This window comes from Culex quinquefasciatus, chromosome 2 (assembly GCF_015732765.1).
Source record: "Culex quinquefasciatus strain JHB chromosome 2, VPISU_Cqui_1.0_pri_paternal, whole genome shotgun sequence".
Classification (NCBI taxonomy): Eukaryota; Metazoa; Arthropoda; class Insecta; order Diptera; family Culicidae; genus Culex; species Culex quinquefasciatus.
This window is the reverse complement of record NC_051862.1, coordinates 97,411,380-97,436,237: the sequence shown is the minus strand read 5'-3', so window position 1 is coordinate 97,436,237 and position 24,858 is coordinate 97,411,380. Positions and strand designations below refer to the sequence as shown.

The window sequence follows — 24,858 nt, the reverse complement described above, 5'->3', positions numbered from 1 at the left end:
CAGGTTCCGGTGGTCATCAATAGTTGAAGTCATTACTTACCAACATTGTTCACCTCCCCGCTGGCGATATCCAGCAAGCGTCGGATTTGCCTCTTTCGCACGTGCGTCGCTGAACTGCACACGGCCAAAGCCGTCAAGGCAAACTCGTACTCCTGTCCTTGATCGTGCTCGTGATGCTCCAGCGTAGCTACCAGATCATGTCCGTAAAAGTGTCTCGCGTCCTTGCAGAGTGCTCCCATCGCCAGAATATACTTGGCGATCTTATCCGTATTGACGGGTTTTGGCATCGAGTGATGTCGATCGACCATCGTCAACACTTCAATCTCCATCTGCTTGATCGACAACATCGATTCCAAATCGGTAATTTCCTGCACGTGGTTGTCGTTGTCCCCCGGATCTCGAGCCCCGGACAGCTCCTTGGCCAATATTACCATGTGGGTGTCGTTACCCCAACTGTAGTCGGGTAATCGCTTCTCGCGCAGCCAATCGATGGCCTTCTGAATGCCAAGGCTTTCCTTCTGATCGGGACCACCCGGACCCAGTCCCGGTCCCAGATCACCCTCGACTTCTGTTGATTCCTGCTTGGTGGTCATCGGGGACGACGGATACGTTGGCATCTGCGATATCGTCGAGTAGTTTGATATGTACAGCGGTGGTGGTAGCAGCGTTGAAGTCTGCGGTACCAACACCGAAATTGTCGTGGCGGATGTTGAGGTTGATCCGGTTGATGAGGTTTGCGTGTCCGTCACATAACTGCTGGAAGATGACGATGATGAGGAGGACGACGACGCTGACGTAGACTGAATCGATGTGGGCTGTTGCGTTACCATTGTGGGTATCGTCTCCAGGAGACTTTGTGCTGTCGAGGTGATGATCGTTGTGGTGTTTTCTCCCAGGGATTTGGTCAGCAGGAGAAAGGCGACAATCAGAAATATGTTGAGCTTCATTTGTTGAGCCATTTTGATCTGGAACAAGGAGAAAAAATAGGAACATGAATTTCACCATTAAGTAAATTGTACTTAGATTTAAAAAATCTAACACTCTGCTATCGCTTCATATTGATTTAAACACGTCATCCTTATCATAAGCATAAATTATGCCAATATAATTCAATCAAACGGTTCAAGGAGTACGAATGAGAGAGAGAGAGAGAGCATGTAGTTCATTAGTGACTTCATAAAATTTCACCGTTCGAAAAGGGCCAGCTTCTTCTTTTACGTGGCCATAATAACGCGTGCCAAACACATAAAAAAAATCACCAATCGTCGAGGAGACCCTAAAAATCCCAATGAAGAAAAAACGCACCCCCCTCAGGAGGGTGGTCTCCCGTTGATGGCTTTCCGTCTTCGTATCGGTCGCCGGTACTAAATTGGGAGGGACAAAAATGCGCGTGCAATAAATTATGCAGAAATATTTATGAACGTTGGCGCTGGGTGAACACGTGCGGTTTATGGAAAACTGAATGTTCCCACCCTCAACTCCATTAACACTCAAACTCAGGGAGTCAGAGAGGGAGAGGAGTTGGGCACGCTACAGGTGCAAAAGTCGAAAAATGTTTATCATTCTAAGGTTCAAAGCGTACTTGTCGATGGGACGACATCGACAACGACTTGAAGCACTATGCTGGTTGCTGTCAGCTCTATATCGCTTGGTTGTTGATGGTAGAGATAGACATGATGCTCGGGAAGGGGGATTGTTTCTTTTCTCACGCCCTTGCCGATGGTTGCAACAGCATCAGTCCTCAAAACGAGAACTATCCTATCCTAACGAAGGCGCACATTATATACCATCACGATGACGAGGAAGACACCATCGTAGAGTGATTCTCTACCAACAAAATTCCAAATTTAAAATCAAAACTAATTTGAATGGTTCATAACTTTAAAATATCATTTTTAGACTGAAACAAACACGTAAAACAAAATGTAAGGAATTTCATGTTTTTGGGAAAAATAAATTAATTACCTACAAACAATTTCCAAACAAATTTTCTAAAGATATTCCATCGGATTTTTTTACGTAAAACAATGTTTTACTGGCCGGATGATAATCTGAAACTCTCAGGAAAATCTATCCGGTAAATTGACGAAAAACGAAGTTGACTTTATAGCTGTCAGCCACCACTGCTAGTACCAACCACTAGTGTTTTCCTTTTAATTACAAGGACTTCGCCGCCCTGGGCTCCCAAGTGTTTGAGTACGGCACGGAGCGACGGCGCTGGATACCCATATTTACACTTAGAATTTTCAGAGCGCCCGCCGCGGGGTTTGAACCAGCAACCACTAGATTGTGAGTCCAGTGCGCGGTCCGACTGATCCACACGGGCGGGACAAAATTGAGGTTTTCAGAAAAAAAACACATTTTTGCATGGTTGAAAAATAATTTGAAGGCAAACGGCGCCAATGTAAAAAAAACGGGATCGCCACATAAGGCGATAACTCAATAGGCGAGATCTCTAAAGGCGAAAATTCAAATGGCGAAAAAGTAGACCCACCACGCTAGGCGAAATAGCACAAAAGGCGAAATGGCTCAAATGGCGAAAAAGTATTATTTGATTAGGATTCTTTCTTTCTCTCAGACAATAAAGTACGAAGTGTAAACAAACAATCCATCCTGCTCGTTCGTGGATGGATTGTTTGTTTACACATCTACACTGAAATAAAAAAAAGTACCAAATTCCTAAATTTTAGGAATTTTGCCTACTTTTCTTATCTGGAGCAACATTTGAAAGGGGCGGTGCGAAATTGCTCTTACGGCCTTTGGTCCCATTTAAACGCGTGTAATGAAAGGCCGTAAGAGCAATGTCGTACCGCCCCTTTCAAATGTTGCTCCAGTTATTAGGTAATAAAAAAACCCAATTACTAAATAAGGAAAGGAGCCTAAATTCCTAGAGTTTAGGAATTTGGTACTTTTTTTTATTTCAGTGTAGAGTATTTAGAGGTTCTATAAGCTATTGTCTTTCAAAAGTTTATTATGTTCATAATCGGATTGATAATTGGATGTCAACATTTAAAAAAGCTCTATAGACTTCGTATTTGACCTTTTACGTGGTTTGGTTGATCTGTAGTTTTATTGTGTAATGTTTATGCATTTTTAATTTTGAATCTTTATCAGGTATGGGCAACGAACACACGACCTCTGGAAGTCCAGTACGAAATCCACGGTCAGGATTTCGAGTGAGCACTTTGCTCTTTGAAGAGAATCTGACTTTGGCGTGCCGAATAGTAATCTAGAGGCTTTGTTTTGGTTTAAAAATTGTTGACAAATCTGTAATAACTGATTTGAAAAAAGAACGGGAATATTTGAGGAAATGCTTTATAAAAAATACATTTGGCGAAAAAATACCCAAAGTACGCGCCAGGTGGCCGTATGCACCGAGGCCGCGGCCGAAGTGCACACGGCCACCTGGCGCGTACTTTGGGTATTTTTTCGCCAAATGTGCTTTTCGCCTTATGTGGTTTTCGCTTATTGAAACATTTCGCCTAATGAATTTTCGCCTTTCGTGATTTCGCCTTTCAAGTCTTCGCCAAACGTACGAGACTCAAAAAAACAATTAAAAAATTGTGTTCAATTGGTATATAAAAGGTATAAAAATAATCATTGAATAGCTTTGGAATCGATTAATTTTGAAAAAAAAAAATGTATTTATTTGTAGAAGTTTTTGGCAACACATCTCGTAATAAGACTAAATGGGTATGCATAAGCCCTTAATTTGATTTGAGGTAAATTAGCTAAATTTGTATCTGTATGGAAACTATAACCGGATCCATCATCCGACCCGACCGACCCATATGGTTGGTGAAGGAATCGATAGACCCTTCCAACACAACTGAAAATTTGAAGGTCTAACAATCTTGTAACTAGTTATGAACACTTGAGTTATTTCAAAAATTTTGACCATTCCCGAACAGGGGATAGTAACAAAGGAAATGCGTAGAAATACAGTTATTTGCAATCAATGCTATTTATTTGGTATTCGTGATCCCATAAAAAATAGTCTCAAGGATAATTGCAGACAAAATCTTTCGAAGTTCGGCTGCCTAACATTGATAACTATGGATAAATTTAAACCAATTTTGACAAGGTCAATAATTTGCATCTAAATGACATTTCAAAATGAAAGCTTTAATTGGAAATGAATAATTTGAAGTTGATTTAACGCTGGTACAAATTTTTATTTTAGGTAAGTATTTTCCCATGGCTCTGGACCAAATGGACAAATGAATGGTGATGTGTCATTCGGCACATTCCTGACGCATTTATTTTCCTTGTCGGCGCCAACCTAGCTTTTGCGAGCTTTATGCTCGGCTAGAGTACGATCAACCAAGCTAAGCTAAGCTTAGCTAAATGTTACAATGGGTTGATCACTTTTTCGTTTGACACTTTTTTAGTTTGTACCCCGTTGGTTGGTCAAAGTCAAACTAAAAAGTGACGAACTGTCACTTTTTACACGGCGCTCACGAAAACTATCAAAACAAACGTTTGATAGCGTGCGTGAACTCCGTGTAAAAGGGGAGTCAATCTAAAAAGTGACCCCGTTCGTTTGACAACAGTTGGTGTCAAACCATCGGGGTTTGAGTGTAAACCCCCTAGGGAAATTTGAAAAATCGATGAAAAAATTTTAAGTCTGAATACCAAATTTTGTTATTGTTGTGGAATTACAGTTTTTTTCCAAACAACTCTGAAACTTTGAAAAATATTGACTTTAAGAATGTTGTGGTTAAGTTGTACCCAGTTTTATTTACCAATATCAAGTTTCGGAATTACTTGGTAAAATAACAGCGACCAAAATTTGCCCTTCAGTTGCCCACTAAATCATGGTGAAATACCATGAAATCATAACAAATATTCCAAGAGCGTGGGAACACCAAAAATATATATCCATTGCACTAACCCACAAAACATTACAAAAATGACTGTGCAGGCTCAACTCGAGGGGAAGCATGAAATTTGGGGTCCCTACGATCACGAGAACTTTGAATTTATAAAAAATATTTACATGCAAACTTCGGAGAAATACCATTCAGGCCTGTCTAAATATTTTTGAAAACTTCAAAGTGTACGTGTTTCTGGGGACTCCAAACATCATGCTTCCCCTCGAATAGTCTACGTAGAAATTTTGTTGGTTGGTGTTATCAATACAATATTGTGGTATTCAAGCAATGTTCCAGTACCTTAACTTGGTATTGAAATGGTTTTATTTATTGGTTTTCTTTTGCCCCTGGAATGACAAGATTGGTGTTGGTATGTATGATTCAATGGCATTTTACCATCTATTACTCAAGGGGGTGTGGCTGCCAATCCCCCGCGTGGTCAGACCAAAATATTTATCCAGCATAAAGCTGTCAGACCAAAACTGTCAGACCAAAGTGGGTTTGGCTTCCAATCCCCCTGTCAGACCAAAGAACAAAAGATAAATAAACTCAATACACTGATATTGGCGATCACAAATAAGGCAAGATAATTTTGCAACAAAAATAGTTTTTTAACAAAAAATATGTTTTGGAGCTTAGATAAATAGTCTATCGCCTATAAAATGATTCAAATAATCGGCTTCTTTTCGAAAACAGATAAAATAAAAAGATTTATAGCATTTTTTTTCTTTACTTAAAATTTCAACCAAATTTTTGGTGTTTACCTAAAGCGTCTTGCAATAAAGTATACGGAATTGTGAATCTTCTTCTTACATCATCCCCTTGCTATTACTGGGCAACCAATGCAATGGTGCATTTTGGTCGCTGTTATTTGCAAGGGAACGATGGGTCGAGGGGAATCACAAATCCACATTAATAATATCAAGATTGTTCAGGTGTAAACTAAAAAAACGCTATCAAAAATTAAAGTGGACGAATAAGGTTATTAACTGCTTATATAATAGTCGGTGTACAGGACGCCACACTATTTAATCATTTTCTGGCGTACATTTAATTTTGTAGTTTTCAAATTTTCTTTTTATGATTTTACATAGATGCATAACGTCAAAGACCAAGGTTGTTTACTTTTACTTTTTGGTCTGACAATCTTGGTCTGACAGATTTTGTCTGACAGCTTTATCATGGATTTTGGACTGCTCTAGACGAGGGATATGAAATAGCATCCTCCTGGTTATTTGCCCTACACCCTTACCAAAAATCATGATTTTCTGAGTTCAATATCCCACTTTTCATACGATTTTTTGAGTTCAGGTACTACAACCATAAAAATGGAACTGAAAAAAACTGAAAAATTCGTATGAAAAGTGGGATATTGATTTTTGGTTAGGGTGTAGTTTTTCAATCCGGGACCGTGGTGTAGGGGTAAGCGTGATTGCCTCTCACCCAGTCGGCTTGGGTTCGATCCCAGACGGTCCCGGTGGCATTTTTCGAGACGAGATTTGTCTGATCACGCCTTCCGTCGGAAGGGAAGTAAATGTTGGTCCCGGACTATCCTACAAAGGTTAGGTCGTTAGCTCAGTCCAGGTGTAGGAGTCGTCTCCCTGGGTCCTGCCTCGGTGGAGTCGCTGGTAGGCAGTTGGACTAACAATCCAATGGAATCCCGGGGTAGATGGAAGCTAAGGCGTAAAAAGAGGTTTGCAATTGCCTCAACAATCAACAACAATCTTTATAAATTATTATTACAATATCCAACTTCCAATTTTGCAGAGAATCGCTCGGTTAGTGGAAACCAGTAAAAAGGCAAAACACGTTTTCCAAAGACGACCGGCACCGAGATATGAGATGTGAATGACGATAAGTGCGATGTCGCCCCGAAAAGAAGGAAGCAAGAATGTTGTGGCTCAACTTTTCTCACTTTTCCCAACCGGCAGGACGCTGCCAAAGCCCCATGGGAACATCGCTGAGGTTGGCCGTTGTGGGTGGTGGGGCGGGGGTACATTTCTGGGTAACGCTCTTTCGACATCGACACTAATGACGGTGGCAATAATGTCACCCAAGAAGAAGACGACGACGACGACAAGGCGATGCAGACAGACTGTCGTTAAATGAAAAGACATCAACAGCCGGGAAGGAGGACGCGCGTTTGCCATCATGCCACGTGGAGGCTCTATGGGATGACAGTGTAATGTCCGGACTGGGGGAATGTGTGTGGGTGGACACTGAATGGGGAGCAAATGTTTATCAACTTTTGTACTCATTTGTAATGCTTGAAGTTTCTATTATAGTATCACGTATCATTAGTGACAGACAGGTTTGACATGAATTGTCCAACTTGCACTTCCCACGGTGTAAATGACATTTACTTTCAGCAGTTAATCGTCGTGGTTGAGCTTAGCTGATGCTCTTCGATTTTGGCACACATTGAGTAAAAACGCACACTGATTTCCTTGGCTTCCAACATCAGTCTTTACGGCTCCTCGAAACTTGGGTACAAATCTATAATATTTAATTTATTCAGTAAACAATTGTCACATGTCATACAAAATACAAACATACAAACACAGATTCATGTTGCCACTTTGCAAACATTACATTTATTCGGAATCATAACATGGCAACACCTGAGATGAGTTTTGCAAACTGTTTAGAATCATTTGAGTCAAATCTAATCAAATGATCCGCACGATGACTTGTTTGTAATTGTCAAACGAATTTAACAGGTGATTTGAGAATTGTAAATATGGCTTATGAACACGACAAGTGAGTTATGCTGTAAGAAGTTATGAACAACACATTATAGTTGGATTCTTTCAAACATTTGATAAATTTAAACCAACAATTTCACACGAGTTCAAAAAAAAAAATAAATGCTGTATTCCTCATCCCACGAGAACAACTCAAAACAGAAGACTATGTAAAGAATGGATCGGTGAGAATTTCCCACATCCGCACGCCATCACAATGGAATGAAAATTGAAAATATTTCCAATATCACACATCATCATGGGTCGGTGAAGGCGACGAGACGCACTCTAAACAGTTCTAACGTCAGAAGTTCCCCCTTCTTTCTCCAGCACATTCCGTGATGACGACTTCAACTCACTTCCGGTTCCTGTCTGTCACAACTGGATGTCTGTGGCAGGCACACTCCACTCGCACTCTCTCGAGGAGCACTTCTGGAGGATGGATTAAAGGCACACAAGCCCGAAGACACAATAGACAAATACACACACACACATACACAAATATACACATATGACAACAGCAACAAAGCTCGTCAACTCTGTGTGTGAGTCTCTGCGGTACATACATAGGGAAAGTGCCTGGATGACGATATGCCCTTCTCGGAACCACAATCATCTCTCTGGTGTTCATCATTTGACCTCCAGGATTGAATAGTATAGCACCGACCGACCGACTGAAAGAGTCGATGATGCCGCAAGGATATGAAGTCGAAAAGGATGACATTTAACAAAAAAGGGATTAGACAGATTTTCACAGCAGGCAAACAAAGTGAAGTCATGGGGAGGACTGTTTGTGCTCTGGAAGTAAGTCAGTGACCGCAAATCGGAATACCACACGGTCGGTTTCGCATCAATGGTCAAATGTCTACAGAAGTTGGAGCATTCCTAGTTGTTTCTTTCATTTTATTAAATTTTTCAATTTCATTTTTTGTTTCAATATAACGATTTGAAACTATTCAGTGAAATACATGATACGTCAGATGGTCCTTCTGGAACACTTTTTTTTAATTTACTGATGTAAGACTGTAATTAGGGCTAGTGATTTTACGCGGCGTCGTGTTGTTATCACTTTCGAAATGTTGTTTAAAAGTTGTATGTATGTATCCTGACCCTGAAAGCTGGCTGTACACATGGACATGGAGATTCTGTAAGCATAACTGGTACAGTCATCCCACATATTCGAAACGGTTTCCAGATCGGCCAATGTTCAAAAAATCATAGCAAATCGATAATAGAACTTAATGTTTCATTTTTACCTTCATTTGAAAGTTTTTCTTGCGATCTTTCGAATGCTGTATCGAACATCTGCAAATTTTAACTTTTATATGAAGTTTTTGAAGAATTACTTTGACCCTTGAAATCCACAAATTCGGAACACTTTTTTCTTACGAATGTAAACAAACTTTGGATCCCTCCAGGAGTACATATTTATTACCAAATAATGACTTCACACACTGAAACCAATGAAACTCAAGCTTAGTGATGTTTCATACATGGTTTGATAACTTTTTTTGTGAAAATATCAGTTAAATTCAAGTGTTCCACAATTGTGGGAGGCACAATAACATCCCACAATTATAAAACAGGCAATTTGGAGGCAGTGTTTTGCTGCTCTGGACAAAATAGTCTTGGAATGAAGTTTTTTGTTCAAAAAATCCTACTTTTACTAGTGAAATAGCAAGATAATGTCCAAATGAAGGTTCTAAAAATAGTAAGGTCGACAGAAAAGCTACTTTTGGCATGCTATTGACAAATTATCATAAAAGTGTTCCGAATTTGTGGGTGTTCCGAATATGTGGGATGACTGTAACTCTATATTGCCTCATTTGTGATTTTTTTTCCAACATGGGAATATTTCCAAAAGCGTCCTAGTTTGGAAACATTTACCAGCGGAAACAAAAAAAAAATGCTCAAATTCGATTAAATAGAGCTACTGAATTTTCTTATAGGATTTCTATCCGTGTATGGTTTATAGATTTGGCGACCCTATTTGAAGTTATGGCTACTTAGGTTATGTTTATTGAGTATTATGGCCGGGTCTCACTTATCTGTATTAAAACTAGAGGTGGGCAAAAAGAGCGAGCTGCTCAAAGAGCCGGTTCACTAAAAAGAGCGAACTAACCTTGGCTCACAAAAAAAGAACCGCGGTTCTTTTTTAAACTCCGGTCTTTTGAAAGAACCGTTTCAAGATGGCATTATTTTTGAAATAAATTTAATTTATTGAATTTAAAAAAAATAGTATTAAATTTGTTTTTGAGAATTTGAAATGCAATTTTAAATATTTCGATGCTTTTAAAATTAATCCCAAAAGTTAATGATTTGTAAAATATAACCAAAAATCTACTGAATAGAGATTTTATCGATTAAATCAGAATGTAGAAAAAAATCACAGAATATTTTCTGCAAATAAAATATTAGCATTTTTTACTTCATGTAGAAATAAATACAATTTTAAAATTAATAGCAATTTTAAAATTAATAGAGTTAAGTTTGGATGCCATTCAATTACTCGAATGTTTAGGTGCGAGTAGAAATCTTGACATAGAGACCACCAAGACCTATGGTTTTCAAGGGCATCTTCTCGTTTTCAGTTAATTTTTTTCATCAAATAATTTATAAAAGTCCAATAAGAAAAAAACTTCTAAAATCACACGATTCTTAAAAAAACCTTATCATCAAAATTTTGAAGAACGAAAGAGCCGTTCAAAAGAGCGGCTCTTTTCAATGAGCGAACGAAAATGAGCGGCTCCTAAAAAAGAGCGATTTTGCCCACCTCTAATTAAAACTATGTTCTGATCCATTATCCAACCTAGGGACCATCCATTAACCACGTGAACACTTTTTTTAAATCTCAGAACCCCCTCCCCCGGTGGACAATTTACATACAAAACAAAAATTTTTGTATGGAGCGTGGACAATACACGGAGAAAATGAGTTCCTAAATCGTGAACACCCGTTCATGAAATTGGGAACTACGAACAAAGTGTTCAAATTTCATGGTACGTTTTGAAAATCGTACCATGGAATTTGAACACTTTGTTCGTGGTTCCTAATTTGATGAACGGTGTCACGATTTTAACATTTTTCTCCGTGTAGGATGTAACAAAAATGATTTTTGGCGGGCATTCAGGGGTTTGTTCCAGTGGACATACTAAGCCCAAATCCAAAATATGAGCTTGATTAGACGTAACAGGAGCTGGCGCTTTGCATCGAAGAACATAAATTATCGAAACTTAAATTTTGTTGAAACTCAATTTATGAGACTCTAAACTGAGGCAAATGCGGCCGGTTTGGTCTAAATGGATTCAGCTACACGGAGAGACCGTGCCCAGAAATTTAAACAATTAAAATTGTTCATTTTACTTTCGTAAATTGTAACAAAAACGTACTTGTCACTGCCAATTTTCAGTTAAATTAACCAAAATTCAGCATTAATTTAATAACCTGTTTGTTGAAAATGCTTAAGGCAAAAAGCTAACAGATTTCCGAACTCGAATGAACGTGCTTTGGTTTTAGGAAAATCAAAAATTTTGTTGGTTGAATATAATTAACAATTGGTTAAATATTTAAAAGACGAACTTGGGTTTGTTTACGTCTGTCTGATTTGTTGAGTTTGTGTTGTTAATTATGAAGAGAGAGGATGTGAAAGGTGAAAATTACACTATTTGGCTAATGCTGAAGTGGCAAATCAAAGTGTTGCAACTGGGGAGGTGGAATTGGTGAGTAGGTTTGTTGATTTCTTTGCAGGTGATAAACTATGAAGAGCAAGAGGACGACCTTCGCCATGAGGACCTCTGATGCGAGTGAGTTGAACTCGTTATAAGAATGTTTGATGGAAAGAGAGGGCAATAGAAGGGAAATGCGGGCCGACTCTTCACGGACAGAGCAGCCCGGGCAAATTAAACAAAATGTTGGTTAATCCAAGTAAGTATAAGTTTATTTTTGCACAATAATTTATCTAATGTGATTCTTATCAGAAAACTGAATCTTTAAAAAGCTTCGTGCTTACGACGGATAAAATCTTAATGAACCATTCTTTTTTTTCAGAATCATCAATTATAAAATACATAGAAGTGCGTACACATGACAACAAAAAAAAAATAGAGATGGATTAAAATACAATAAAAAAATTTACAGTTTTGTTGCAATACGTCTGCTCAATAAACTGGTAAGTAAAACTCTAAATATTTTTTTCAGGAGTACGTTGAATAAATTGAATCAAATGCAATGAAAGTTTGTTGCCAAAAGTAATTGTTAAATTAATGCAAGCTTGGTAAGTAGCATTATTGATATTTCTTCTTCCACGGCTTTCTAAAGGTTATTTTTATCGAACTTGAATGAACCTTGCTAATTCAACCTGGAGCTTGTTGGGGGACTGTCCTGAGTCAGGAAACTGTTTTCCAAAATTATCTATCGGTGAAAATTGATTTTATCTCATTTTGAAATTTTATGCCATAAATATTAGCCAAAAATTCGAAAAAGTGTCAAATATCTCACTAAAATTAGGATATTTTTGATCTTCTTTCATCAAAACATTAGTTTTGAGTTCTCTGAATATGTTTATCTTGGTCGTCAGGTTCGATAAAAGCTGCAAAATAGGTATTTTCCTAAAAAATCTTCAAATTCATCTGTGTTTAACAAAACTGATTGCGTGGATTTGTAGGAAATAAAATCTAGAATAAATTTGCCGAAAAGAGATTAGTGTTACATCGAATCTCTGAAAAGTTAATCCAACTCAAATCTAATGTTTTGATGAAACAAGACCAAAAAATATCCAAATTTTAGTGAAATATTTGACAATTTTTCGAGTTTTGGCTAATATTTATGGCATAAAATTCAAAATGAGATAAAATCAATTTTCACCGATAGATAATTTTGGAAAACAGTTTCCCTGACTCAAGACAGTCCCCCAACAAGCTCCAGGTTGAATTAGCGAGGTTCATTCAAGTTCGATAAAAATAACCTTTAGACAAGCCGTGCTTTCTCAATATAATTACATTTATTTACGTTACTTCAGATTATAGCCGAAATTAAGAATTTTGTATTTAATTACTAAAACATTTCACATGTCTATTTTCAGCAAAAGGTTTACTTTAGTGAAAATTCTGTGTCCAACCACAAGAAAAATAATTAAACCTGAGACCATTGTAGATGATGATGACTTATCGGATGATTTCACAGTGATGGTAAGTGAATACAACACTTAACACTTAACAACATAATAAAAATATAAGCTTAAAACTTAGTGAAAATTTTGCTCGGTTTCTATTTTTAAGGAATTCACGAAAAATTAAACATCTTTTTTAAATATGTTTAATAAAATTTGTGAAAACAAAGAGACGCGTTGTTTCTTTTAATTCCGCTATATATTTTTAATATCTTGACATATACGTATTTCGTCTACTACTTGCGGACTTCATCAGTGTTCTGTTCTCGAGCCGAACAACTCGAGGAACAACTCGTCTCTTTGTATTCACAGTAATGCATTCTGCTAAAACGCTCAACCAAACCACAATGATAAAATTTGTTATATGCTTTTTTATTATCTTTAAGTTTAATGCAACGTAATTTTTTAAAACATTAAACAAACTTTACATGTTTTATAACAACAGTTAAAAAAAAGTTTTGTTTTGATGCTTTTTAACAGTAATTTAACAACTTCAAGCAAAAAAAAAAAATTGTAAATACAAAACGTTAAATTTTTAGGCAGAATAAATGCGAATATGAAAACACTCAGCATTAATTTGGGAGGCATTATTACAAAAATTACTGCAAATTCAATAAAAATATTGCTATCAACTGCTAGTTATTGACTACATGTACAATTTTTTTTCTGTATTCAAGTAAGACATTAGTTAAAATATAGCTAGAAATCCGGCCCAGCGTTAGATAATTAAAGAAAATATATATCAACACTTACATAAATTATGTGTAATTAAGAAATATTTTGTTATAAACCACTTATAATTTGCTGCATGCAAAAATATTTCGGTTGATACACGTAAAAATTGTTGAAAAATATTTCCCAGCCAGTTTTTAACAGAATATTCCAGAAGTGGGTCTCGTGGCGGGGTAGCGGCTTCGGCTGCCGATCTCGATGATGCTATGAGACGCGGGTTCGATTCCCGCCTTATCCACTGAGCTTCTATCGGATGGTGAAATAAAACGTCGGTTTCTCCTGTCTCGTCAGAGGCGCTGGAGCAGAAATCCCACGTTAGAGGAAGGCCATGCCCCGGGGGCGTAGTGCCAATAGTTTCGTTTTTTTTCCAGAATATTTCAGCTGAAAACAATAAATTTTTAGTTAATTTTTGAAAAAAATATTCTAGCAGTCGACTGCTAGATTTTTTTCGGCCATTTAACCTACAAAAATGGCAATTCCAACTATTTTTTTAAAGTTAATTTTAATTACTGGTAGTCAGCAATTTCGGGTTAACAAAATCAACAATCGATTGTTGAAAAAAAGCTGTGTAAAAAAATAACCCATACTTTTAGTTAAATTAACCAAGATTTTCTTAGATTTGGCCCGGCCGGTCTCTCCGTGTAGTACTGAGCAAACTGAGTTACATTTTTTAATAACATACAGACACACAGACAGACAGACATTTGTTCAGATAGGTATACGTGAAGGTGGGTCTAGAGCGTTTATGAAAAGTTCATTTTTAGAACAGGATCATAGAAGTGGATTTATGGATGGTTTATGGATGGTCCCTAAGGGGTTTGTTCGTCACCATCACGAGGTATCTCGAACATTTCAGGCTGCAAATTATTGAAAAACACGTATTTTTTTGAATGTTAAAAATAAAGGGGTCGTACCACCCCTCCGTCACGCGATTTTGAAAAATGGAACTCGGCTTCGTGATCAGGGACAAAAATTACCACATAGGACAATGTTTCACCTTAATCGAAAAGGGGTTGATGCAACTGCTGTGTGAGTTGGCGGTGAATTACCCGTGTGTATAGAAAGAAAATCAATAATACACAAACAATATTATCAAGCTCATTTTCGGGATTTGAACTCATTCTATTGTACAGCCGATTCCAGAATTTCTCTTTCACAAGAAAAGTGGAACTCAGCGTTCAGAAATTTCAAAGCCACCGATATGTCCACAAACGAGCCATCATATCGCCATCATTGATCCGCTTCCGTATGGAATGAGAATGTACACTTTGGCAGTGCACCAACTTTGCTTCAACCATTAGGCCAACAGGGAGGTATGTTTGCTCAGTGTCAACACAAATTGTAGCCACACGTCGTTGTGGGAATCTGGTCCGATGGCAGAGCCGTTCGTTTGATGAACCGTGTGATAACCATTTAATTGCATCGTGTGGTTTGGTGCGGCTGGAAATTCGAATGAAATTAATTTCTGTTGACAAAGGATTTTCCTTAAAACATGGAGCCAAGATTCGTCTTCTATTCGTAGGTATAGCCGGAAGTAATTTCTTACGAGTGTCTTCTTGAAACACCAATATGAGTGGAGGTTTGACCATAAAGCAGCACTATCATAATACGTGGTGTGCCACAAGATCTGGAGCCAGGGCGAACACCTATGAAACGCGGCTCGACCGCATAAATTAATTATAATATTATTTGTTTATGGAATGTGATACGTTCCGGACATTAGGGTGATACTGACATGTTTCTTTTTTTCAACTATAAATTGATTATCTCAGGCTTGAAAATCTCTTGTGTGTCATAAGACAATTTTGATCGACTTGAAATAATTCTTCATTTGTGTCATTATTACAATGCACCCCTATTTTAGGACACTTCACCAGAGTGAGCTTTGCGACGCGCGTTCATATGGTCTACGCGCTGCTGCTGCGGTAAAGTGCCGAGGTTTGCCGGATTACAGCTTGGTTATTTCATCCGCAAAGCTGCTTCATTAGCGTGCGTCGTCCTGTTCCGGCGTCGTCGTCGTCGTCCGGCGTTGTCGTTTTGTGTGTGCAATGCCATGGCCTGGAGCACATGCACAAAGGAAATGCAAATTAGCAGTCCTTGGGAAATTGTTTCTCTCCAAGCACACACACGGCACACATATCGCTGATGCTGCTTAGTGGTGTAAATGGTAACCCACACGAAGGTATTTACCGCTGCCAACCGAAAGAGCTGTGATTATAGTGGGAACGCTGGACGGTTTGTGGAATTGCATTTCCGTGTTGGCCGCTGGCAGACCGGGTCCAGATCTTATTATGAAGCATTAGATGAACCACAGCTACTCGGAAGCCCAACGGTCTTCCCTGTCGTTCAATAAGGGAAATTCAAATTATGGTATTGTGGTTATAATAAGAATTATTCTTATTTTATGAAATTGCTTGCATACACAAGAAAGCATGCAATCATAAATGAAAAAAAGTTACTTCTCGTTAATAAACTAATAACACCTTGTTATTATTCATCAATTACAAGACATTTGAACATATTAGTTTAACCAGACTACAAGCAATAAATATCACTTTACGATTGAGTTGAATTTCTCGCATATTAAATTTAAAAATCTATTTAGCTTTTTTTCGTTTTTTGTCTCCAATATACTCATATTGGAATTTTAGTTCTAAATGAAAAAAAGTACAGGAGATACGATATCATTTTTTCATTTCCATTAATGAAAGATTTGCATATATTTTTCCACGTAAATAATTTTGAACTCACGTGAACCGTGTAGAACTGGTTCAGTATGAAAAACTTGTTCCACTGCATCATCCTCGTGTGCAACTGTGCACATACGCTTGACGCATCAGTCTACCTACCCAGAAGCACATTCCGAACCAGCCATGTGTGCGCGCTATATTTTCCCAGTTCTGACATCACGTGATTGATTTCTCGATACACTCTCTGTCCCATGTGACATGCCGCTGACTGCACAACAGTAGGCCACGCACGATGACACCAGCCAGCCAGGCGTCGGTAAACTAGTGCTGGAAGGCAGGCGGCTCGGTTTTGCTACTGTTACTCAAAAAAAAAATTACACTGTCAGTACAAACCAGTCAGTGTTGGCACTGTTGGATGGGAGCAGGGATCAAGTTGTGGACAGGACTAACCAAAACATGTACATCTCTCGGACGGTCTCGACTGACCCCGATGATACTTCGTTCCAAGCTACACTGAAAGAAATCAACATAGTAAAATCAAATGCTTTTTCACGTGAGCTACTCCAAAAAGCAACACGATACTTTCACATGCTTTTCCCTTGACTCTCATATGCTTTTAATGTGAGATGAATGTGGAAATCACTCAGCACCAGCTGATCGCTGGCCAAAAACAAATTCATTCTCATTTCGCATGGTGTTCACGTGAGATGCAAATGAATTGACTTATCCTTTGATTTTGATTTGAAAGTCACGTGAGATTCAAATGAATTGAATTTGATTTGCCCCAATCGACATTTCCTTTGGTTTTGAAGTGAGAAGTCACGTTAGAATCATATGTTTATGTTTAGACAGTGATTTCATAAAGTAAGATGGCGAGAAAGCAAATGCTCATTGTTTGAGCTCTAATTTAAAAAATGGAAAAATTATGGTACACTGAAAGAAACCAACACAGCAAACTCAAGTGTTTTTTCACGTGAGTGTCTCCAAAAATCAACATGATACTTTCACATGCTTTTCCATTGACCCTCACGTGTTTTACATTTCAAATGAATGTGAAAATAATTTGAAACCAGCTGATCGTTAGCAAGAAACCTTCCATTCTTTTCTCACATGAAGTTCACATCAAATTCAAATGAATTTCTCATCGATTTGCCGCATTCGACATTTCCCTTGATTCTGTAGTGAAAAACACGTTAGATTGGAATGTTTTGGTTTTGAAATGCGTCGGACGAAAAAATCTTCATTAGTAAGATGGCTACGGACGATGGTGGTGGAAAATTTGCTTTTCGGATCGTTTCGGATGAAAATGGTCGTTTAGCCGTAGGTATAATCTAGAGAAAGAGTTAATCTGTTTGAAATTAATGCGTTACCTTTTTTCCAGAAGATCAGGTTTTGTCTTCGGAATCTGCTCCAGATCCGGAGCTGTTATTCCTGACAAAAGATTGGTGCTTTTCGAGGTGCATCATGGATATTCAGGGCGGGCTGCGGATTCACCAGCTACCGGACCGAGAAGTATTTGGTCGTCTGCACTTTTGCCCGGCCATCTTAAACCCATTCCTGAATAACCTGTTTTTTGTGATTCTCCGGTCCGGCAGGGTGTGAACAAATTTCGTGGCAGATCGTGTCGGAAACTGATCAGAATTCACCAACGCAGCATAACCATGAACGTAACCGTGAAGTGAAACGAGTGATTATTTTTTTACATACTTTCAAAATGTTTTTATTTATAAAATGAAACTTGATTTTAATTTAAACCGAAAAATAAATAAATTTAAAAAAAGTAACCCCTCCTCTCATTTTTACCACAAATGAAAACCATTGGATATCTATTCGATTTACACTACAAACTCATTTAACATTAATAAGAAAAGCATTCCAAATTCATGTGTGTCGTCACGTGAAGTTAACGTGTTTTGCATTTAAATTTACCGTGTTTTTTTTTTGCGAAGTGATTAGCATATGACATTCACATGTACAGTCGTATGGGGCAGATTCACGTGTGAAACATGTGATATTGCTGTGAGCCTTTCTTTCAGTGTATTTGTTTCCTGCGTTCCTAGGGATACCTTTTTCTCGGAACATTTTCTATTTTTGTCTCAATAGCAGATTTATTAAAATTCTACAGAATTGTTTTGCTAGTATTAGTTGACTTACGGATTTAAAGGTAATTGTTGGTGATAACAGCAACCCTAGACTAGGGACCTACATAGGGAAATGAAATGTTTTGGGAGAAATTTCAAACACCCAAATCATTCAAATTTAAGCTTGAAAAACTTGTAGTTTTTTCTTTGGTACTGGCACTTTTCTTGCACCGAACAAGCACAAACATAACAAAAACTATCAGATTATTATCAACAAAAGTTTAACAATACTAGTGATTGCTATAAGTCTCGTTTTTTTGCCAATATTATTCCAGATTGATTCCGAACTTGTTCTTGCATGATCTTGTTGCTCGATTGGAACCCCGATTTGACAGTTCGATTGGAACCCTGAGAGTGACATTTCGCCTCTCCACCCTAGAAAACTCAACTCTACAGTGCGAATGAACCCGTCACCGAGTACGCCGCCTACTACATCAAAACACAAAACTGACAAGGAACCGGGACAGACAATACATTTTATGGCGGGATCGATTAATTGACTTGTGCAGTAAACCATGCATACAAGGCCGGGCTTGCACAGAGTTGCAGCCGTCTAACTGGTCACTGTGCACCAGCGGGTTGCTTCGATGGCTGGGCTAGGTTAGAACATTACCTCACCGCACACAGGACCACCCTAGTGATGTGTGGTGGTCGGTAGACTTGTATCACAGACCGACAGTTAGCGGTTTGTTGATGCATTCGCTACAAGGGTGAATCTCGCAATGGACCGGGCCATGCACGCAGAGCAGGAATTTCATATTATTTTGGGGTGTTTATGGCATACTTGAAGCACAACGAAGCTATTTTCATTGTCCGTTGCAAGTGCACATTTGCACTCAAAAATTCCTAGCCAATTTATGCACTCCAGTACTAATCACATCACGTTGCGGAAAAGAGCATTACTTTTCAAATGAAACCGTGAAACTTTGGGGAGTTTACACATATTTGAAGCATTTGTTGTCTAAAAATTTTCACATGTTGTGTGGTTTAAAGTTAGTTTATTGCATCATGCGTCTCCATCAATTATATCAAATTGCAATTAAATTATATTCACTGTCTCTAAAACAAGTTGAATTAAGTGTAAGATGATTTGGATAGTGTGATAGTTCCACTTGAGAATTGGAGAGTACCAGCCCAGGACCGAGTCCAGTAGCAGCGCATCTGGAGGCAGCAAAAGGTTGTAAGAGCTTTAAAAGTAAGGTTAGTCTCGAAAACAACATCATTCATTTTCATTCAGCATTTCGCTCTAAAATCCATAAAAAAATCCACGAGCAAAAATAACAACTGTCTCATTGACAGTCAAATAATTTGAAATTATCGCAGAATCAAAATTATTAAATAAGTTTAAAAAATGCTTTTTTACACCAAAGATAACAGTGCTGAAAAGTTAAAAATTTCTGTATTTTGGTTTTTGAATTGGCAAAACAATCGGAACATAAATTTAAGCCAGGAAAAAAATGTTTCCCTAAAAAATCCTACTCAAAAGTGTGTTTCGAAATTGCTAAAACATTTCTATTACATATTGGCAAAAATAACACAAAACTATTGCACAAATCAATTTTTTTCCCAGCACCCAGAAGTTTTCTCATAGCGGGCATAATTTTCACATAAACGTCTTATATCTCAACATTCATAAAGTTCATTAGGGCGTAATTTTCTCACAAATCCCCCAGTCCATCAACTTCATATCCATTACACTCAGCGACAAGTCATCCCACTCAACGAAGGAAATGATGATTTATTGTCGACATCCTGACTATTGTTCTGTGCTCTCAATTCCATCCATGATGATCAATATGGTGAATGTAAATCTTTCTTCAATCGCACTGTGCTGTCGGCACCGGCTTTGACCTATATTGATTTATAATACTTGGACTTTTCCCCGATTTCTGTCTGTTTTGCCTCCCCAGAGATTTTCCTCTCATTCTTGGTCGTTTGATGGAAACTGTCGAGCATTTGATGATAATAAATAGCAGGATGCCGGGCCAGGATATCGAGCATTGCGAAAGCCATCCCGGGGCCTACCTTCCATAATAAATCAAGGTGTAACAGAACGAGCTTTGGGCCAAAAACAAATATGTAACCGAATGGACTTCTCAGCTGGTGGTACTGACTGACTTCTCCTTAGCGTGAGAGCCGGTGAGGCTGCTGGCACGCTATTGCAGCACTACAGTTCCAGCTGTACGGCAGTGGTTGAATGAAGATTAATTATTCAAGAAATGTTTTGGTTCAGATTACTGCCTTGATAGAAGAAGGACTAGCACACATTCTGCTTTGTTCATGTGCTGTGTTTTGTGCAATGTAAGTGCAGTTAGATGTTTGTTAATTCAATTATATTAGTTTTTTTGAATTTCAAAATATTTTGTATTTCTCAAATTTAAGCATAAGCATAGGTGCCCACCCGCAGTTGCTACTCCGTTATTGACCAGGACCTCCAGAAGTTACATCCACGAGCCGTGGAAGATAAGTGGGAGCTATCTTTCCTCGCTTCGCAACTTCTCAAAGGCCCCTATCATGCTGATCAATACCGGCGCCGGCCACGACCAGTGGTAGGGTCACGGGGAAGTGGATGGGAATGTTAGTCCTATACTTGAGTGATAGAGACCGCCCAATCGACTGCATCTCCGACAAAGTATCACATGAGTTTTGAGGGGTTAGTAGATGGGTATGAGGTCAGGATTCACGAGTGGCAGTGATGTGACCATGAGCATTTGTTTATCGGTTGAAAATTTTAAATCTTAGGCAGCCGGCTGCGGAAAGATAGATAATTGATCATTTAAAAAGTTTTTTTATCGAACGCGTGCCAGCCGAGCAGTAGTGCTATGGGCTGGACTTATCAGTTTATTTTTACAATTTAGATAACGCGAGCAAATTTCAAAATAGTAAATAAATGACGCTTTACTCTTCATAAAATCGATCGATGCCAGTTGGAATAAATTTTACGATCATTTACGATGAAAATTATCGCGAAAAGAACAGGACTGCGCGTCCCCTGAAGCACTGCACTTATGATGTCAATAAGTTATAATAACCAATCACCCCATGCACACAAACAGCGACATAAAAGAAATGAAAATGAGCATGCAAAAACAAGACAGCGCGTCCGCGTGGTCAGCGCACTAATGATGCCATTATTTAATTATAATAACCACTCACCCAATCACACAAACAGCGACATAAAAGAAATGAAAATGAGCATGCAAAAACAAGACAGCGCGTCCGCGTGGTCAGCGCACTAATCTTTGTATTTCTCAAATTTGAATGTAAAGTTGGAGTTTTGGTGAACGACATTATAAAACAACATTAAAAATCTTAAGAGCAGCGATGGAATAATCATCATCAAAAGAAAATCTTTGGACGTTCATCAAAAGAAAAAATCCAAAAGGAGCATGGCTCTCTATCTCGCGCACGAAAGATCGGTTAAAGTAATCTAAAAAATCATCATCTTGATTATTCGGCGGAACATCTTTTTCACTACTACACTTGCATGTTTAACGTCACAGGTCGAAAAATGAACTGTCACTTTTTGTAGTTGGGCAATGAGTGTAAACAAAGCGGAATAAATAATTTTAAGTAATGCTAACAAGGAAAATCACAAAAATCATCCACAGATTGATTTTTGGAAGATCAGGAGCTTCTTTTGCGTGATTTGCCTCCTCTCTCTCGCGGGTGAAAAAGTTCGCAAGCGAAAATGATTTTGCGATTATTCCATCCCTGCTTAAGAGTGATTGGAACGCTGATCACACAAGTAAAAATACAAGAGGTCTACTAAAGCTCTTCAAGATAGCTACAGCATAGCAGTTTTAACTGTGGCAAGATAAAACGCTTTTCAAGAACTCTTCCAATCTCTTGAAGGTTTGAAAGGAATTTCATCCTGCCGCTTGGGCAGATTTGGCCAAAATTGTTCCAAGTTTAAACTTCTGTATTGCATTGAATCATTTATTTGCTACGATCATATTTTGTAGGTGTAAAGAGTAACCAAAAAGTAAACAAAAGAAAATCAGAAGTTTCTAATAAGCAAAGAAAGAAGAAAAATAAATATGTGGCCATTCAAGGGTTAAGCGTGGTTTAGCAGAAATGATTTTTTAATGTGATTTGATGGACCGAAAAACATTAAATTTAAAAAATGTTTTGATTTTTCAGATAATATTAATTTATTTTTTATTTTCTATAAAAGAATACGTAAAATGTGTTTTTTCGTTGAAAAACTTTTTCAGTCAACTGGAAAATATTGAGAATACATTTCTAGAGCTTTTTTTAAAGGGTCCTACAAACCAAATTTTCAGTTTTTACTCACATTTTTGTTAACACTGGAACGCCCAACGCATGTTCAACTTACACGGACGCCCAAGCCTAAAAAAAATTGGAACGGTAACTTCAACTCGCTGGTTCTAGGGCATAACTCAATCAATCGGGCGATTCATGATTCCAGTGATTTGTAAGAATGTCTAGATGATCCTAAAATTTGGCAGAACTTGATTTGAGCAAATCCATAATTACTGCGACCGAAAACATCGTTCCAACTTTTTTAAACGACTGCCTCCGTGGAATATTTTGCGATTTTTTTTGCACTTGAATAAAAGTTGGAACGATGTTTTTGATCGCAAACGTTACAGATTTGATCAAATTGAGTTCTGCAAAGCTCTAGGATCATCTAGAAATCCTAACAAATCACCGGAAAAAGAATCGTCTTGATTGGGTGAGTTATTCCCGGGCCCAGCGAGTTGAAGTTACCGTTCTAACTTTTTAGAGCCTTCGGCGTTGGAATGTTAATTAGTTATTCATTAAACTATGCGTCTCCATAAGAATTACCAGCTTTACTTTTCTTAACATTCCAACGCCCAAGGCTCAAAAAAGTTGGAACGGTAACTTCAACTCAATGGTTCTCGGGCATAACTTAACCAATCAAGATGATTCTTCTTTCCAGTGATTTGTTAGGATGTCTAGATGATTCTAGAATTTTGCAGAACAATTTGATCAAACCTGTAATTTTGCGATCAAAAACAACGTTCTAACTTATTTTTCACGTGTAAAAAAATCGCCAAAACATTGGACATGCGTTGGCGTTCCATTGTTAAAAAACCAATGATGGCATCCGATTCAGCAGGCAATTTTACGTTTTAAAACCTCGACAAAATCTAGTTTATGTGATTAGCCGAGAAGAATCACAGCCTAATCAATAAAATATTGAAGAAAGAAAAAACAAAATGCTCACGCTACTTATTCGCTTGTAGAACAGAAACCAAAATATCAAACTCATACTTATGGAAAATTTAATGTGCTTTCTGATTTTATAGATATTCAGGCTTTTTTTATTTCCGAATTACAGATTAAAAACAGGTAAAAACATCATCAAACCGTTGTAGTTATTGTAGTTATATAGAGTTTTTTTATAAAAGGTCGTATAAGCTATTGTGTCTCACATGTTTATAGGTCCTTTTAAAAACTCAAGATATGAAGATTAATAGGTAGTTGAAAAAGTATAGCAAAATCTAATCACAAAAAATCAAATGTTCAAACATAACGATTAGCTTTACTTAAACCGACTTTATTATACCGTCTAGTATGTCGGTACATAACAAAGCGATTATTCACAGCTTTCTACCCACATATCATTATTTATTCCAGTGGCTCTCATCGGTACTTTGTGCAACCTGGCATAATGCGTGTCTGTGATACTCCTGGCCTGAGAATTTTTGTGACAGAGCAGGCCTATTGTCTCTATTTATTGCACCACAACGTTACAAAGCATGCCTGAGAACTTTATCTAATTCTTTTATCATTTAATATATCTCGAAGTATAACCCATTTTGCCTTCCTCACTGAGGTAAGGCTATAATCCTGCTCTAAAAATGAACTTCGTATAAAAACGTCGTAGACCACCTTCATGTATACATATCGACTCAGAATCGAAAACTGAACAAATGTCTGTGTGTATGTGTGTATGTGTGTGTGTATGTATGTATGTGACCAACAAACTAGCTCATGTTTCTCGGCACTGGCTGAACCGATTTGACCCAGACTTGTGCATTCGACTTGGTTTAGGGTCCATAGATTGAGTTTTATACAGATTGAATTTCGATAAGTAGTTCAAAAGTTATGTATAAAATGTGTTTCACATATATTTGAATCTCTTAAATGTATGTAAACTATGTCCGGTCCTTCATCCGACCCATCGTTGGTTAGATTATCAAAATACCTTTCCAACGAGTCTAAAACATTGAAGATCTGGCAACCCTGTCTCGAGATATGGCCCCTTAAGTGATATTGATGTACTTTTTAAGCCGGATCTCACTTCAAATGTATATAAACTATATCCGCTCCACTACCGGCCACGACTTTGGGTCGGTTATCAAAATACCTTTCCAACGAGTCTAAAACATTGAAGATCTGGCAACCCTGTCTCGAGATATGGCCTCTTAAGTGATATTGATGTACTTTTTGGAGGCGGATCTCACTTAAATGTATGTAAACTATGTCGGATCCACCATCCGACCCATTGTTAGTTAA

The 24,858-nt window shown here is 37.9% G+C and overlaps 1 protein-coding gene across 19 annotated transcripts in view; it reads right to left on the bottom strand.

Annotated features, from left to right (window-relative positions):
• The window catches only part of LOC6031516 (uncharacterized protein CG3556), a 69,405-nt gene that overhangs the window by 6,209 nt on the left and 38,338 nt on the right, over nucleotides 1-24,858 (bottom strand). For all 19 annotated transcript variants that reach the window (XM_038254082.1, XM_038254071.1, XM_038254070.1 and 16 more), the window contains one exon: nucleotides 41-965. In XM_038254082.1, coding sequence (XP_038110010.1) covers nucleotides 41-959 — 919 coding nt within the window. In that variant the 5' untranslated portion in view covers nucleotides 960-965. The remainder of the gene's footprint in view (nucleotides 1-40; nucleotides 966-24,858) is intronic.